This window comes from Stegodyphus dumicola, chromosome 3 (assembly GCF_044657685.1).
Source record: "Stegodyphus dumicola isolate Sdum_Otavi_A_Nest chromosome 3, ASM4465768v1".
NCBI lineage: Eukaryota > Metazoa > Arthropoda > Arachnida > Araneae > Eresidae > Stegodyphus > Stegodyphus dumicola.
In genome coordinates, this window is record NC_140770.1 from 215,691,331 (window position 1) to 215,708,759 (window position 17,429).

General features: G+C 30.9%; 1 protein-coding gene across 1 annotated transcript; it reads right to left on the bottom strand.

Annotated features, from left to right (window-relative positions):
* Nucleotides 1-1,008: 1,008 nt before the first annotated feature.
* On the bottom strand, nucleotides 1,009-12,099 carry LOC146998269 (uncharacterized). The gene is made up of 3 exons (XM_085812392.1): nucleotides 11,920-12,099; nucleotides 4,622-4,890; nucleotides 1,009-1,658 (listed from the first exon to the last, which is right to left on the bottom strand). Exons 1-3 carry the CDS (start codon nucleotides 12,032-12,034, stop codon nucleotides 1,125-1,127), a joined length of 918 nt encoding a protein of 305 aa, XP_085668518.1. The 5' UTR covers nucleotides 12,035-12,099; the 3' UTR covers nucleotides 1,009-1,124.
* Between the last annotated feature and the right edge of the window lie 5,330 nt (nucleotides 12,100-17,429).

Sequence of the window (17,429 nt, forward strand, 5' to 3'; positions counted from 1 at the left end):
TCCGCCGTTGATCAAAAGTACATTCCTTTTATTTCTAAAGTTACAAAGTTTATTGAAAGAGACAAAATTTTTGTGTCACTAGGATTTATGAGAAATGATTAAATAATAATTAAGAAAGCAAAATGTTGAAATTATATAAAAAAATCAGCACGAATTTATTTTTTAAATCCACAGCTTTCTCCTTGAATTTTTCTTCTTCGTGTTTGCAATATATGTTTATAATGTATGCAAAAGTATTCTTAAACCTTCCAAAAATGGTCGATAGGTGGTGAACGGATTTGAAAATGCCTGCGTTGTCAACAGATATCTATGTTGAAAATAAATATTTTGTTAAATAATTAATTTTATGCACTCCATGATGTGAATATAAAGAATGAAACGTCTGTGCGTGTGTCCAAATTTTAGTCACATTTAGTGATGCATATGTTAAAGCAAGAAAATGGAATTTTTAATCGAATCTTAATTGTAGCTGATGATTTCTTCACTAAAAAGCGGAAAACTTAGTACGGCTGTCTCTCTAAAAGACATGTCATTGTGGTTTTTGTTGAAGCAGGAGACGTGAAAAATGAGTAATGCCCTTGCAAATCCTGAACCTCTTGAATGCGAGTCACACATGCATCCAATTATAGTATAAGGTATTTCTACCGCCTTCTTAGCGTGCCTTCGTGATGTAGTGGTCTGCATAATGGGTGCATATTCCACAGGTCCGTGGTTCGAAAGCGTTGCTCATTTTTCATTTTTCCAGCTTACAAAAAATACCTAATGTCTCCACAATACCATGAAGGTATACGGAAAGGAGGTGAAAAATACCTTTTAGATGAAGGATCTGTTAAAGCGTTCTGTAAAAACGATTACACTTTTACTGTTGGAGTTCATCTAAAAAAATTCTAGGAAAATAAATTAATTTAAAATAAAATTTTATTTTTGGCAGGATCATTTAATAATAAAACAGGACAGAACGTAGACGATACTAATGGAAGAAAAAGACAATGGACAATTATGATTTTTTTCTTTTTAATAAAAGTTAATCAGTAATTTATATATAATTAGACTTAACGTAAGAAGTCCAACTATTTAAATCTCACTTTTCGGTATATTCCAATAAAACATATTACATATTTCCATCAGTCTTTAAGTTGCAGACGTTTTAAAAGCAATAGAGGCAATTCGAGATGAGTGGCATCTTTTTCCAAATTTCTAACGTTTTTTCTAATTGTGATATAAAACAGGTCTTCTAAGGAAGAACAATACTTCGATTTCCAAATAACATAACTGAACAGGCTAAATTTTCTGCACCTAAATTCGTGTGGTCGTAAATTCCCACCAAAATTGATGAGTAAATCAACAATTTTCTTGCTTTTAGTTTTGCATGCATAGTATAATAGCGTATGCCGAAACTTGTCACAAATGTCGACATCACTTCCAGAAAAAAGAAGTTTCCGAACTAAAATTTCATGTTCAATCTCAATTGCAAAATATAAAGCAGGATGACCCCAGCGATCAACAGCATTTACATTGCATCCACGGTCTATCAAAAACATACACAAATCTTGACGTGAGTGATTTTCAGATATTGGAACAAATTTCACTGCATCCCATCTAAACCTTACTATAGCAGTACTCAGAGCTGTACTCCGATACATGTCGGCATGAACAATCTGCGGAAGAAAGCCGGTATTAAAATTTCGCATAATTTAAAATATTTCAATAAGAATGGTTACATAATCGATCCCAAACAATTAATGAGACATGAATTTGCAAAACGTATCTTCATATAAATTTTAAAACTGTAGAAATTCAGTAGAAAGAAAATGTACCGTAAATCCCAACTGTTCAATAAAATACTCAAGGAACATTTTTGTACTCATATTATGCACATGAACCTCTATAAATAAAAAATGACGGAAAAGTAAGAATATAGCGAATATAAAATATGTATGGTAATACGTAACACTCGAAAATTCCAAACATATTGTGTTTACTATATATTTTGTATTTTCGTTGAATTTTATGTATCGCATGAGCTAAAAAAGCGAAACGTAATAATAAAGCAGAAAAGACAAACAAAAATGTGTTAGCAAGAGTTAAATCCAATCAATATTAATAATCTGCGATGCATAGCGGGAGCATAAATTACCTTAAATCAAGTACTCTGGTACGACGTTAAAATCTTTAATCCTTTCAGATTTTCTTTTACATTTCTTCTCTTTTCAGTTTTATTTGCTTTTCTCTTGTTAACAAAAATTTAAGCTTTCAAAATTTCATCAAATTCTTAATAGCATATATATTAATTTAGAAGAGAAATACAATTTTCTCCAGTTCTCTCCCTACTTTAAGAGAGTGACTAATGTGTGAATCAGTATGTGTTTATTTGCGCTGTGTTTCCATAATTCATTATGTAGAAAATTCGCATGACTTTCTCAGTTTCTTTTGTGTTTTGTGATTTCACAATATTGCTAATAATTTTATTATTTCAAATTTTAAATTTGTTTATTAACTATAAATTTTGCTTGGGAGAGACAAGACAGCAGTTTTAATGATAAACAAAACAAAACAAAAAAGAAATAAATTCTCTTTAGGATAGCTGTAAGGATTATGTTAATTTTATTAACAGTTAAATTTTGAGTTAAACTTCCTTTCCTATTGCTTCTTAATTTCAAATTTCCACTTCCGGCCAAAACGTAGTTTTAGAATCACATTTGAATGCTAATGAGGAAGAGCGGTATTTAACCGCGAAGTTCTAATGTCTTAGTGAGAGAGATACCAGATATTCTGTCTGCACGCGCCCGCCGCACTACTCTCTCGTAAGCTATTATTACTCTCGGCCCTACTTTAGGCCCTTGATAGTTTCGAAGTCAATTAGCGTTAAGGGGCCATTTCTATTAGAATTTTGATAGCTTCAGCTATATCTCTTTAGTTAAGATTAGTTTAGTTTAATTCTTAGTCTCTTAAGTTGAAGTCCGAGACGGAGTTCTGTTAAATCTTATTTAAATAATAAAGAGTCTTTTAACCATTTTCAAGTTATTCACTGTCTCACAAACTCAAGCGATTATTCGCTTACTAGTTCTTAAAATTCTTCACTTTACCTATAACTTAGATTACACAGTGAGGAATCCTACATAGTTATTAAATACCTGCGTTCAAGCTACATATGCAGTTTCGGTGATGAAAAATTAAAGTCTCCGAGAATGCAGCATACAAAATTTGCGCACAAAACTGCTTTTGGCGTGCCTTATAATGATGATCATATGATGTAATTAGTTAATATTTTATTTATTTAATTAGTTAATATTTTATTTAGAAGATTTCTTCGAAATTGTCGACATGGTTACGTTCCAAGATGCCCTTCCGCCATACTTAACTTTAGTTGTGAAATTACATTAGTTCCAAAATTAGATTTACCTAACATATGGATTTCATTAAATTAATTTCATCATCGTTCATTACAGTTGCATTCATTGCTAGTAGGTATTAAGGGTACATTGTTGACAAATGTTTAATACATGTACAGATCTTAAATTGGACATCTTGAAATTTTCAAAATATTTTTTTAAAAAATATTTATTTCTGCAGAAATCCGAGTTTGTCTTAATTTTGAGTATTATTAATTAGTTCTTGAAAAAATCCGAAAAACAGAAATTTCAACAAACGTTGCATCTCTCAGAAGCTGTATTATTTCAGTTCCCATGTAAGAAGTTATATCAACATTATATATCACTTTGCGTTTAGTATTAAATAAATAATGCCAAACCTTTTTATTTATGAAATAGATTTTTATTTGAAAGTTCTGTAATTAAATTATTTTGTTATTATGTCAAAAAGTTTTAGCTTATAATGAAATAAATTGATTATTGCCGAATGTCAAAAAACCGCCATCCAAATTTACTGATTTTTGTTTAATTTTATAGCATAGTTTTTTAATAAAAAGTAAAAACAATCAAAGTTATAAAGATTTAACTACACTAACACTTAAATTAAATGTTTTAAAATAAAACTGCATAATTTAAAAACACTTTTGAAATGTATGTCAAGATAAATAATTCATTTCCTGAGATTAGCCAAAGCATTCTTCTGTCTAAAATGGATTAATCCAATTGTAATTTAGGAAGATTTCCGTTAGGAACTCAACGCCAATACTATCCTAAAATTTAACAAAATCTTAGAGTAATAATGAAATATATTCAGAGTTGCCATGATGATACAGTTTTTTCCTGCGTATTCTTTGCCTTGTAGAATGTTTAGTCAGAACTTATAGAAGACAAGCCTCATACGCATTCATTAAAATAATAATGTTTTAATTAATCTTCATTAAATTATGACTTTATAAACAGTCTTATATTTAACTCTTGAGACTGGTTTGTTAGCCTGTAAAATCTCTTCAAAAAGTAGAAATCTATGAATTTGTGAAATGCAAATAAGAGGATTTTCATAATGAATTTATTTGGAAAAATATTTTAAATTCATAACTAAAACAATGGAATACATTTGCTTTTATTGTCATTAAATATATCTATCCAAAGCTAAATTTTAATTGAATATTGATGTCTATGAAAAGATATGTAATATTTAAAAATTAACACTAAATATATTTAAAAAAAATAGATTTCCTTTCGTTACTTACGTTTACACCGGCGTCTAAAAGTAGAGATACAATAGGTATTGCATATGCTGGGTTATTGCAGACAGCATGCAAAAGTGGACCCGGTGGTTCATAATTTTGGGACACTCGAAAATGACGCACATAACTGCATACAGTAGCTTGGGACAAGAGGTACTGGACAACTTCCGAACAGCTATATCCACAAGCCATATCCAAAGGAGTGGCTGTATAACAATTAACATGCTCAAGAATATATGCCGGTGCTTTTTCAGTCAACAGCTTCACAATTTCTGAAGAATAAATAAATACATTTAAAAAATAAAATAATTTCTGCATTCTACGAAGTGGAAAACAAGAGAATGATTATGAATATTAAACAGAAACTTAAATCAGAAGCCCTTTTATGCAGCAATATATTTTTTGCTCAGAAATTCTAAAATATTATCTGAGCAGTTTGTGCACTTAAAATTCTCATTTGGAGGAACTGAAACAGAAAATGTTTCTTATATGTTTAAACAGAAGCTACTTATTATAATGTTTTAAATAATAAATAAATGTTTAACATATGCTAAAACCTTGATGTAAACCGTCTATTTCCAAGATTTTCGATATTTACGTTTTCCTGGACATATGAATTAATCCATTAGGAAGGTCATTTGAGAATTGTCGAATAGATTTTGATTTCATTTAGGCGTTAAAAACTAATGGCTGTGGGGAGGGATATAAAAGAGGAAGGATTACGAGGATTTATATTATACTCTGTTGACCGGTGAAGAAGGTGATTCTTTAAAAAATTCGTTTTATATTTTGGGAACCAAAAGGAAAAAATCTCGTATTCATAGATGGTGAGTCAGAAGGTAGAAGTTTCAGAAAAATACAGCTTAACATAATATTTATTTTGTTAACAATGTATTGTGTTTTGACATATTTTACAATTTTTATAATGAAAAGAATTTTTATATGCATTTCATTGAAATATCAAATTTATATATGCGTTTGTTACTCAATATAGTTTTTTTTTTTTTTTTCGATTTCTGGCTGGTATTGCTTATTTTGGTTTTCGATCCGAACCCGTAACCGGATACAATTCAATGCTCAGGTGGAACAGATATTTTCGACATAGAGTTTTTATTTTTACTTTATTTAATAGCTTTATGATATTCTAAATCATTAAATATTTGTTTTTAATTATGCCACAAATATACCGAATATTCCAGCGCATTAGGCTGCGTTCAGACGGCGGCATAAAGGGCATAGAGGCATAGTTATAAGGTCATAAAATATGGGATTTCCGTTCACACCTGCGAGACGGAGTCTAAGCGCGCTGTTTTCCTGCTCAGTTGATTTCACGCATTCGGTTTGCTTGTTTTCGTTATTTTGTGTCATGGATTTTTTTCAGCTTACCACAAAGTTTTACCGGCTCAACAGAATGCTCTTTTATCTGCCTTTTTTATTAGCCAAGAGGCAACGGAAGAAGGTAAAAAAAAAAAAAAAAAAAAAAAAAAAAAAAAAGAAAGAAAGAAAAAGAACGAAATGATGTAGAGATATTTTTTTGGAAATACCAATACTTGGTTGGCACATATTTCTGTGCAAAGCAGTATGGAATATTTTTGCATTGCACTGTTGCACTGTAGTACTCTCTATACTAAAAACGCGTACTGTTGTATAATGCCCTCCTTTAATTTTATGCTGCACGTTTTAGTTTTTAAGTATATTCGCCATATAAATCGCATCTTTTTCTTTATGAGGAATTCTGAAAGATACATGTGAGATGCACTTATCTTCAGGAGTCATTCATTCGAAGATTTTTCCGAAGCTTTCGAACAATGGTATACTAAATTGACAAAAAGATAAGGGGGAAAATATGTGTGTGTTTGAGAAATGCCTAAGGGATAAATAATTCTGCAGAGAGAGTGTCTTGTATTGAATGAAGGTACGCAAGAGAATGTTATTCTAGTGTTTCGAGAAAAGGAAGACGTAATTTGAGGTAATAATGCTCTTCCGTCCCGAATGAATGTGCGCAATTAGCTTTTAAAGGTTATATCTTTCTGTAGTCAGTTGAAGTCGTGAATTTGAAGTGAACATTGAACAAATGTGTCATGCCAGTCTAGAAACAGTCTAATGGTTCGATAATAAAAGCGTGGAAGGAAATTAAACCCGATATAATTCAAATGTCATTTAAAAAATGTAGTATATCTAACAATCCAGGCGAAACATAGATGATTATTTATTTATGATATAGATTAACAGTGATGGTGAAGATGAAACAGAATTCAATGATGTGCCTGAATATATATCGGAAGACGAATGTGACGAACTTTTTATGTTATCAGGTAAGAAATTTTTTTAATTTAAGGAATGTCATATTTTTTAACCAAAACAGCATTTAGGTAGATGTGCAAATGTAATTTTTATATGCTCATCTTTTCCTTATTTTTAAATCAATCATTTTTATATTCTATGTATAGCACGCACAATCTATAAGTGATTTGTTAGTTTAAATTTTTTATTTTATTTATATTTATTTATTTTTACATTTCAAGTGATTTTGTACATTTGATTTCTGATATATACAAATTTTAAAATTTAAAAGTGCATCTTGAGTGCATACAGTTTTAGAAGCAAATAATTTGCGTACCATTTGTGTGCAACACAACTTTGATAATGCGAAACTGAAGGAAACACTAACTGAGAAGAATAAAAATAACATTTATGACGAAAAGCATGTTACAATAATAAATGAATGCTTATGAATTTTCTAGTCTATAACATAATTAATAATGCATTTTTTGGAAAGTAAGAAATCTGATGTGTACACCACATGATTTCCTTGCACGGAATATTAAATTATACGCATTTTTTCTTGCATTTCGTTTAAACGTGTTGGATTGAATTAAATCTACTTCGTTGATAGCGCATAAACCGCAGTAGAATAAATGCGCTCTTTAAAATTCACTATATTTGTTTACCATAGCGACACTCTGGCGCTAGGTTAGCGACACTCTGTCGCTAGGTACACTTAACAGCGTTATATTTCGTTCATATTATAACTCAGATTGCACAAAATTTATGTCATTTGAAGAATTATCTAATCGTTGCAACATGCTCTATTCAAATACTACAATAAATCAACGATGTATAAAAGAAATTAAGCAAACAAAACAAAAAAGAAAAAAATTACAGACGATTCAGTATTTTTCATTCAGTTAATTCAGTTCTCACATCCCGACAAGGCAAAAATACATAAAAACTCAAAATATCTATATTAAAAATTACGAAGTAAATCTTAAACACTTATTTCCTCGAATCAATTCCAGAATGGATTAAGCGTGATTTATATCGCAATAAGAAAAGAAGGCGTTATCTTTGTTGTTGCGAAGCTTACTTTCTCTAGATTGGCAACAAATCCGTTATTCTGCCAAGTTAAACAAGCATGGCCGCCATGGCAAAAATAGTTAGGCTTGACCGCAATTAAAAAACTTTTAAATTGCTTATAACTCTACAAATATTGCATTTAGATTTACTAAAGGCATAAAAAACCTTAACTGGGAGATAAGAACAACATAATTCAATCATTTTTAAAGCTAAAAATGCACACCAACATATAATAACAAAAAGACTGAGTTAACTGAGCCGAACATCAGAGTGGGTGCATATATATTTGTGTGTGTGTGTGAGGTCGATTGCAACCAAAAAGGGAGGTGCACAACTACATGTTATAGTAGTCCTATATACAAAATTTCAACGCTCTGAGGCTACTCGTTTTTGAGTTATGCGAGATACGTATGTACGCACAGACGCCACGAAAAATTCTCTTCAGAATTCATTTTAAATAAGTTTTATAATTTTTTTGGGGGGGGGTAAAGAGTCTTTTATTCTGTCCTTACGTACAGATGTTATGCAAAACATCGTTAAATTGCATTCGATATCGGCCAAAATGAATATTTTCTTTGAAATATGCTGCCTGAAACCTTTCACGATTACAATACTTCCTTTTTACTTCGTAGAAGGAAATAAAAACGATAGGGCAGCCAGCCTAGAAGACCTTTGAAATGAATGAATAAATTCTCGGACATGAAGATAAATAAGCCAATCCTTCCGCGATCCTTGTCATAATTTGTTTTATTCTGTGATTTGAGAGTTTTTTATTTTCTGAAGGAAATATGATTATTAAATACACTATATGAGAAATTTCAATAATATTTAAACTGCTATTTCCTATTGATGTGAGTATAAAATTAAGAGAGTAACAGTTCACAAATTTCATTAACAGTTCATTTACTAAGCATTAAATAAAATATTATGTACATTTACACTAGAACCGCGGGTGGGGTCATTTTGACCCCAAAGCAATTTTGTTTTCGATTTTCTCAAAAAGTTACTAACGGAATTGAAAAATATTTCTTGACTTTTCCTATTTATATACCAATAATAATCTGTGAAAATATGATAAGTTAAATTCTTATTATTTTTTTAATACTTATACCTAAAATCGCCAATAAAAAAATAAATAAGCCAATCCTTCCGCGATCCTTGTCATAATTTGTTTTATTCTGTGATTTGAGAGTTTTTTATTTTCTGAAGGAAATATGATTATTAAATACACTATATGAGAAATTTCAATAATATTTAAACTGCTATTTCCTATTGATGTGAGTATAAAATTAAGAGAGTAACAGTTCACAAATTTCATTAACAGTTCATTTACTAAGCATTAAATAAAATATTATGTACATTTACACTAGAACCGCGGGTGGGGTCATTTTGACCCCAAAGCAATTTTGTTTTCGATTTTCTCAAAAAGTTACTAACGGAATTGAAAAATATTTCTTGACTTTTCCTATTTTTATACCAATAATAATCTGTGAAAATATGATAAGTTAAATTCTTATTATTTTTTTAATACTTATACCTAAAATAGCGGAATGGCGATTTGACCCCATTATAATCACAAGTACTAAATTTGCAAGTGTTGCAGACCCCCCTCCTCCAGTCCCGTTATCATTCCGTATGGGGAAAATGCCTCTGGTTAGGGTATTCAAGGAATGTTTTCTCTCCGATGATTTTTGTTTTGGCCTATTGAATGAAATGTTGTGCAATACTACCATAGCTAATGCGGTAGTCTAACGGGCACATCTGGTTCTTTATGACTGCACAACTGGTTGTTCGCATTGCCTTGGAGATAGTTTGAGTGTACCAGTCTGTTCGATTTTTACCACCCTGTTTACACGCTGAGATAAAATCGATCTTAGGTGAAAATGGCTGGAAGAAATATGCGTAAATTAACAGTTAGTGAGGCCCTCGAATATATGCGACAATTATCGGAAAATGAAGCCGAAAACGATAATGATGAAATTATTTTCAGCGATGATGAATATGTGCCTCCGGATGAACCACTTCTGGGAAGAAAACGAAATGTGTAAATAAATGTAAAACATTATCAGATTCAGATCCAGATGAAATGAACTCTCAAACTTTTGTTACAGATGATGGAACGTGTTGGGAATGAATCATCTCTGGAAGTTGTATGCATGGAAGAATTGCTGAACATAATGTTTTCAAAGAAAAGATTGACCCAACCAGTTATGCAAAGCGAAATATGGCTATGCAATTAGTTCATTAGTTCATGGAGGCTACTTATAGATGAGCCTATGCTTTGTCATATCAACAATTGTATAGAGGAAGAAGCTCACCGGCAACTGGGAAAAAATGAATGGTCAACAACTTTAGACGAACTAGATGTTTTTATATCAATTTTGTATACTTAAGGTATATACGGTGCAAATAATCTCGAGCTTGATAGTCTGTGGTCTGGGGTCCATTTTTTTCCCGCGACACTATGGCGAGAGATAGATTCAATTAATTTATAAAATTTCTGTGATTCCACAAAAAAAAAAAAAAAAAAAAAAAAAAAACTACATGATCTTCAAACAGATAAATTCTGTTTCATTTCTGAAGTTTGGCAGAAATTTATTGAAAATTCGATAACTTGCTATAAACCAGGACCATGCATAACTATTTACGAACAGCTGTTTCCGTCTAAAGTCAGATGTCGTTTCACGCAATATATGACAAGTAAACCAGATAAATTTGGTATCAAGTTCTGGCTTGCCGCTGATGTTGATAGTAAATACGTGCTCAATGGTTTTCCATATTTGGGTAAAGATGAGGAACGTCTTGAAAACCTATCTCTCTCCTAATACGTCGTCCTGCGTTTGTTAGAAACTTTCGTAAATAAAGGAAGAAATATCACTACAGATAATTTTTTCACTACACTAAATCTGTCCTAAATGCGAAAAACACTAGTTTAACTGGAACGATGAAACGAAATCGAAAAGAAATACCTGAATTTTTAAAATAGTAAAGATGCCGTTATTGTTACTGGAGCATGATGATATAACGTTGACTGTTTATCAGGGAAAAATCAGCAAAAATGTCTTATTATTGAACTCCCTTCATCCTGCAGTTGATATCGACATTAATCACTCGAAAAAGCTTCTAGAAACAATATCATTTTATAACTCAACAAAATTTGGTGTCGATACTGCCGACCAAATGGCTCGGAAACATTCGATGAAGGCAGGATCAAGGAGGTGGCCAGTTCATGTATTCCACTATATTTTTTATCTTGCAGGTATTTATTCATGGATTTTATAAAAAGAAGTTACTGGATAAAAACTTATACAAATTATTTTATACAAAGAAGTTACTGGATCGAGGAGAGAATATCTTCAACAACTCGTTGAAGATTTGCGTAGTGCGTATGTTCACAAAAGAAAGTACAAGTCAGATACACAGACAAAGCGGATACTACTGAAGAATCTGCGCAGATGCGAAAAAGGGTTCATTGCCAAGCTTTCAAGTGTAGAAACAAAACTGTAGATACTTTTTCTGACTGTAAAATACCGATATGTGGAAAGTTTACAAAATATATAAAAAGAAGTTGCCCTAAATATGTATGAACTGTGTAGGAAATCTTGACTGGTAAGAAACTAAATATTTCTATGAAAGTTGTCTGTATATCTAATTGTACACAATATTCCGTATTGCAATACCTTATTATTTTTATCACTTATTATAAGAATTTAATGTTAAAAAATGAATAAATGTCATTGCCAAATAATTACAGAGTACTTTTAGCATAACAACACGGGCATAACACATTAATTTGGGTCAATTTGATACATTCCGCGGTTTTCGGTATACCGAAACTGCCACGGTTCTAGTGTTAATTGCACATCTACACATCTAACCCACAAGTTATTTCACTATGTAAAATTTAAAAAAAGTAAACGAATTGAAAATATTTTTTAAATTACCCAAAGATTTTTGCTCGCAAGCAAAGTGCAATGCTGTTTGTCTGTCAAGACTAGTGCTGGTTATGTCTGCTCCTTTTTCTAGAAGCAATTTAATTAACTTATAATCTGAAATCATGGCACCCAGATGAAGCAGAACATTCCCTAAGGAGTCATTGAAATTGATTCTCAGAAGATGGGGAAGATGAGCTGAAAATAGAAAATTTCTAGAATGAAAACTCCTGGAAAGTACATTTATAAGAATTCTTGCATGCGTTATTAAAATTTTTTAAAGAATTTCTAGGTAAAGCACAGTGTGTAACAACTGCGAAATTTCTAGATGTATCCTTTACATAAATATTGCATTAGAAAGGATAACTTTATGCATCTTGTTCGGATAGTTATAAAAATTAATAAGGACTATTTATTAAACACCTATAAAATTATTAACACAAAAGAATCTTTGGGTTGAAGTCATAGAAAAAAAAAGAAAAAAAAAATTCTTCTGAAATGAAAATAGAGGCTATTTCAGAGGCAGAATGCTTAATTCCTTATTTATTATCTTATTGATTTCTCGACTCAAAGTTAACAAATGGGATGCTTTTATAAATCTCTTGATGACAACGGTTCATTATGGACAGAAATACTGACTTATGGTATCCCCTACGAACGTGTATTAGAATGAAATCTGAGTAGATTTCCTTACCATTAAAACGATATTTTTCTCATATTAGTGAAAAATGTTTCAATAAATATTGAACTGTACTTTTCCATAAAAATGATAATAATTTACATTAATTATGTAAACAAATTATAAATAAAACTATGACGACGGAACAAAAGATATCTTATTAATGCATGTCAAAAAGAAGAAGAAGAAGAAAAAAAAAAAAAAAAAAAAAAAAAAAAGGAAAAACGTATTATTTACTTCGAAATTTAGGCTTCAAGTAAATCAAATTTAAAGATACAGTTCTTAAAATTCAATTTAAGATTACCAAAAGGATATAAAAATACTTTAGCTAATGAAGCATTTAATTAAATTCTTTGAGCATTTAATTTCACCTTTTTCAATAATGTTGGACAAACGTTATTTTAACAGCCTTTCAGACGTTTTAAATTTTTGCAGAATGTCTTTAAATGAAAGATATGATTTCAAAATTTGTCATAAATAAATACTAATCACTAAACAGTAACTTCTCTCTAAAACAGCGGTCGTCAACCCTCAGAACTTCAGGGACCACTACATATATAATTTTATATTTGGCAGACCACTAATATGAATTAAAAGTAGGTAATATGCATTAGTAGGCAAAAACAATATTTAACTTTCCAATACATGCAATTCTAATTTTTATTTATTAATATAATTTTCGAAACATTTGGTGTTCAGTAACATGCCTTTGTGGAAATTCAGAGGCTACGCCCCTGATTATGAGTAACAATAGAAACACTATTAACATCTCTCTGATACACATATTTCGTTAACATTGAAAAATTATATGAAAAGTACTCAACAATCGCTTACTCAGCAATGGCGCCATCGATCAAGCCGAACACTTCCAGTGATGCAATTATAAACAAGAATGCAGATAGTTCTCATAAAAATACACCAAGTTGCCTATTGCCACGGAGAACTGTGTTATTAACGACTACAATAGCATATATTTGTAATTCAAAAGGAAAGATAATTGCAATTCGCCCTGTTATTAGTGATAGCAGCATATCTATGGATGCCAACTCTCACTTTCAAATGTCGCTAGATACACCTACAGAAGTAGCGAAATTCAGAAGAAATTTCACTAAAAGTAGTATAGCTAAAATGTTAAGAAAAGTATAATCCTTATTCCATAATAAGTTTTGTTACTCGTCATTTTTAAAACTGAATCTTCATAAAAACATAAATAAAGTCCCAATTTTTTTTTTTGCGGACCATTAAAAAGCTTTTACGGACCACCAGTTGGCTACAATTGCTCTAAAACGTTAAGAGTATTTGACTTCAAAACTACCACGAGGTGAGAAGAAATGATCCCAACCTCTGAAATTATTTAAAAAAAAAAAAAAAAAAAAATCCTTTTTTTTTAAACGTTTCTACTAGACACGAAGGAGATGACATAATCTTAGAATTTCGTGTTAATAAACCTCTATTATTAACTCACAGCAGAAATATATACATATATACAATATTTTACTTCTAATGGTTCTTTTACAACCATTAAACGTCTTAAAATTATATGTGCAAATGAACTAAAGTTACCTGGTACAGTAGTTATTCGCTAGGAGGAATAGTCTCCGAGTAGATAGGTTAGAACGGCCTCCGGTTACCAGAGGGAATATACATCCTTCGTGGGATCCTCGTTTTAAAATGCGTTTGATACCGATAGTATCGTGATTCTCCAAAGCTCGCTTTGCCGCGCCAACGAGATTTTTCATATCCTGCAAAGGAATGTAGTTTAAAAAAATGCTTCTATTAATATTTACTGAAATATAATTTTTCTTTTGCAATAAAATAGCCCACAAAATTCCTTGAATTTTGAAAAAAAAAAAAAAAAAAAAAAAAAAAAAAAAAAGACAGCAAAAAGAAATAAATCACTTAAAATCAGTAAATATATAGAAGTTTCTGCTTTGTGTTATTCTTCACAACCAACATAACTTTTAGAATGTTTCGAAAATCAATTAAATATTTCCTACATATTTTATGAGTATATCAATTATAATAATGTACTAACTTAGCTATGCGTAATTTATTATTAGTACACTAGTCCAATGAAATCTTTTCCTGAGTTATTCTATTGCTAGATGAAAAAATATTATTATCAAGTCATTCTTGCTTGCATTTAGCCACCCATAGAATGCCCTACTCTATTTTGTTTTTCTTCTTAGATTAAGTTTACTTTCGATATAGTAGCAATAAGCAGAAAGGAAACTCTGAAAATATGGGCAACACATTAATTAAGATATTAAGAATTCCAAATACAATGGGGAATTTTACTCCTAGCTATTTGTTACTACTTTCAGTATTTATACACATGAAGAATAATCGGAGGTTTCTGTATCGCGGGAGAGCCCCCCCCCAGCGGCCGAGCGGTAAAATCGCTGAACACTGGTAGTTCGGACTGAGGTTCGAATCCCGCGAACGGGCTGGCTGCATGGCGTTTTCGTGGTTCCCCCCATGTGTAACGTGTATACGAGCCAGTTTCCCTTACAAAGTCCTCCACGAAGGCATTCCTCCCCTTAGGCAGATAGCCCTCGAGGCTTTACCATAATCACACACACACACACTTTATCGCGGCAGCCTGTAGAACAGGAATCGGCAATCTTGTAGTTGTGTTGTGCCAAACTAATTTAACAATATGATTCAATATGCTGCACAGTAGGAAATACTTGAAAGAATTCGATTCCCTCAGCGATTCGTGCAGAGTTACGGAATACAGATTGAGTTTTATATATTAATTATGTTTCATTTAAAGATATTCATTAACAGAAAATACATCAACATAAAATATAAGTATTCCTTCAATATAGTTAAATAACAAATTTAAATTTTACATGTATTATGTATTATTTAACATATTTATTAAAATAAAAAATCTGATGTGTGCACCACACAACTTCCTCGGAATATTAAATTATACGCATTTTTTCTTGCATTTCATTTAAACTTATTGGATTGAATTAAATCTACTTCGTCGATAGCGCATAAACCACAATAGAATAAATGTACCTTTAAAATTCACTATATTTGTTTACTATAGCGACACTCTGGCCCTAGGTTCATTTAACAGCGTGACATTTCATTCATTTTTTAACTCAGAATGCACAAAATTTATATCGTCTTAAAAATTACCTACTTGTTGCCACATGTTCTATTCAAATACTGTAATAAATCTAAAACGATCTATAAAAGAAATTAAGTAAATAAAACAAAAAGAAACAATTTTTTACAGACAATTCAGTATTTTTCATTCAATTCATTCAGTACTCACTTCGCAACAAGGCAAAAATACATTAAAAGTCAAGATATCTGTATTGAAAATTATGAAGTAAATCTTAAACACCTATTTTCTCGAAAAAATTCCAAAATGGATTTAGCATGATTTAATTCGCAATAATAAAAGAAGACGTTATCTTTGTTGTTGCAAAGCTTACTTTCTCTAGATTGGCAACAAATCTACTATTATGCTGTTTCAAATGTAAACAAGCAATGGCCGCCATGGAAAAAATTATTAAACTTAGCGGCACTTAAACAACTTTTAAATTGTTGATAATTCTAAAAAATATTGCATACAGATTCACCAAAGGCATAAAAACCTTAACCGGAAGATAAGAACAGCATAATTCAATCATTTTTAAAGCAAAAAATGCACAATTTAGGAACATAGTATAAAGAAACTGAGATCACTGAGCCGAGTAACAGAGTGGATATATATATATATACATACATATATACATATATTTATATACGTTTGGTGCGGCCAATTGCAACCAAAATACGAGGTGCACATCTACATGTTATAGCAGTCCGATATTCAAAATTTCAACGTTCTGAGGCCACTCGTTTTTGAGTTATGCGAGATACATACGTACGTACGCAGAGACGCCACGAAAAATTCTCTTCAAAATTCATTTAAAATTAGTTTTACAATTTTTTTGGGGGGAAAAAATCCTTTATCCTGTCCTTACGTACAAATGTCAAGCAAAAACTTCGTTAAATTTCATTCGACAGCGGTCAAAATGGATATTTGCGTTGAAATATGATGCCCGAAACTTTTCGCGATTACAATAATTCCTTTTTACTTCGTACAAGGAAGTAAAAACTAACGACATAAAATATAAATAATCTTTCAATATAGTATAGAATATAATAAGGGCATCTGGAAGCCCGACTTAGAAATTTGAAATTTTATGTATTATCGATTTCATATTTTGTAACACTTTAACGAATTTTGGATTAACAAACTCGACAATTTGAAAGCGAGCAATAGCAATACTATACGGGAGAAAAAAAATTATCTTTAGCGCGCCAGACTTTGTATCGGAAACTCTAGAGATATGCTCATGTGATATTGCTGTGGAATTGAATTTTATGATTTAAGTGCGAAGAACATGATATTTAAAATATGAAGGTAGCACACAAAAGGTTAATAAACGCTTCTTTGGGCTTAATGTAAAATCTGAAAGCTTTCAGATTTTTTTTTTAATTTAAATTTTCTTTAAAGTATTATTTAATTTAATAAATTAATATAAGTTTATGCCTGAATCTTTACATACACATATTTTCAAAATATAATCATATGTGAATTATATGTACCAATATATGAGTGCATGCATATATATGTGCAAAAGAGTAATTTAGTATTGAACTTATTATAAGTTAATTAAATTATGCAATATGTAATGAAATTTTAAAGAAATGTCGTCATTTTTGAACGAACAACCAACTTTATTAGTCAAAATTTACAGAATAACTGAAAAACATTTTAAGCGCGTTTATCGTCTGCGCGGATATTCTTTGCGTGCGGTTTGCGGTTTCTTTA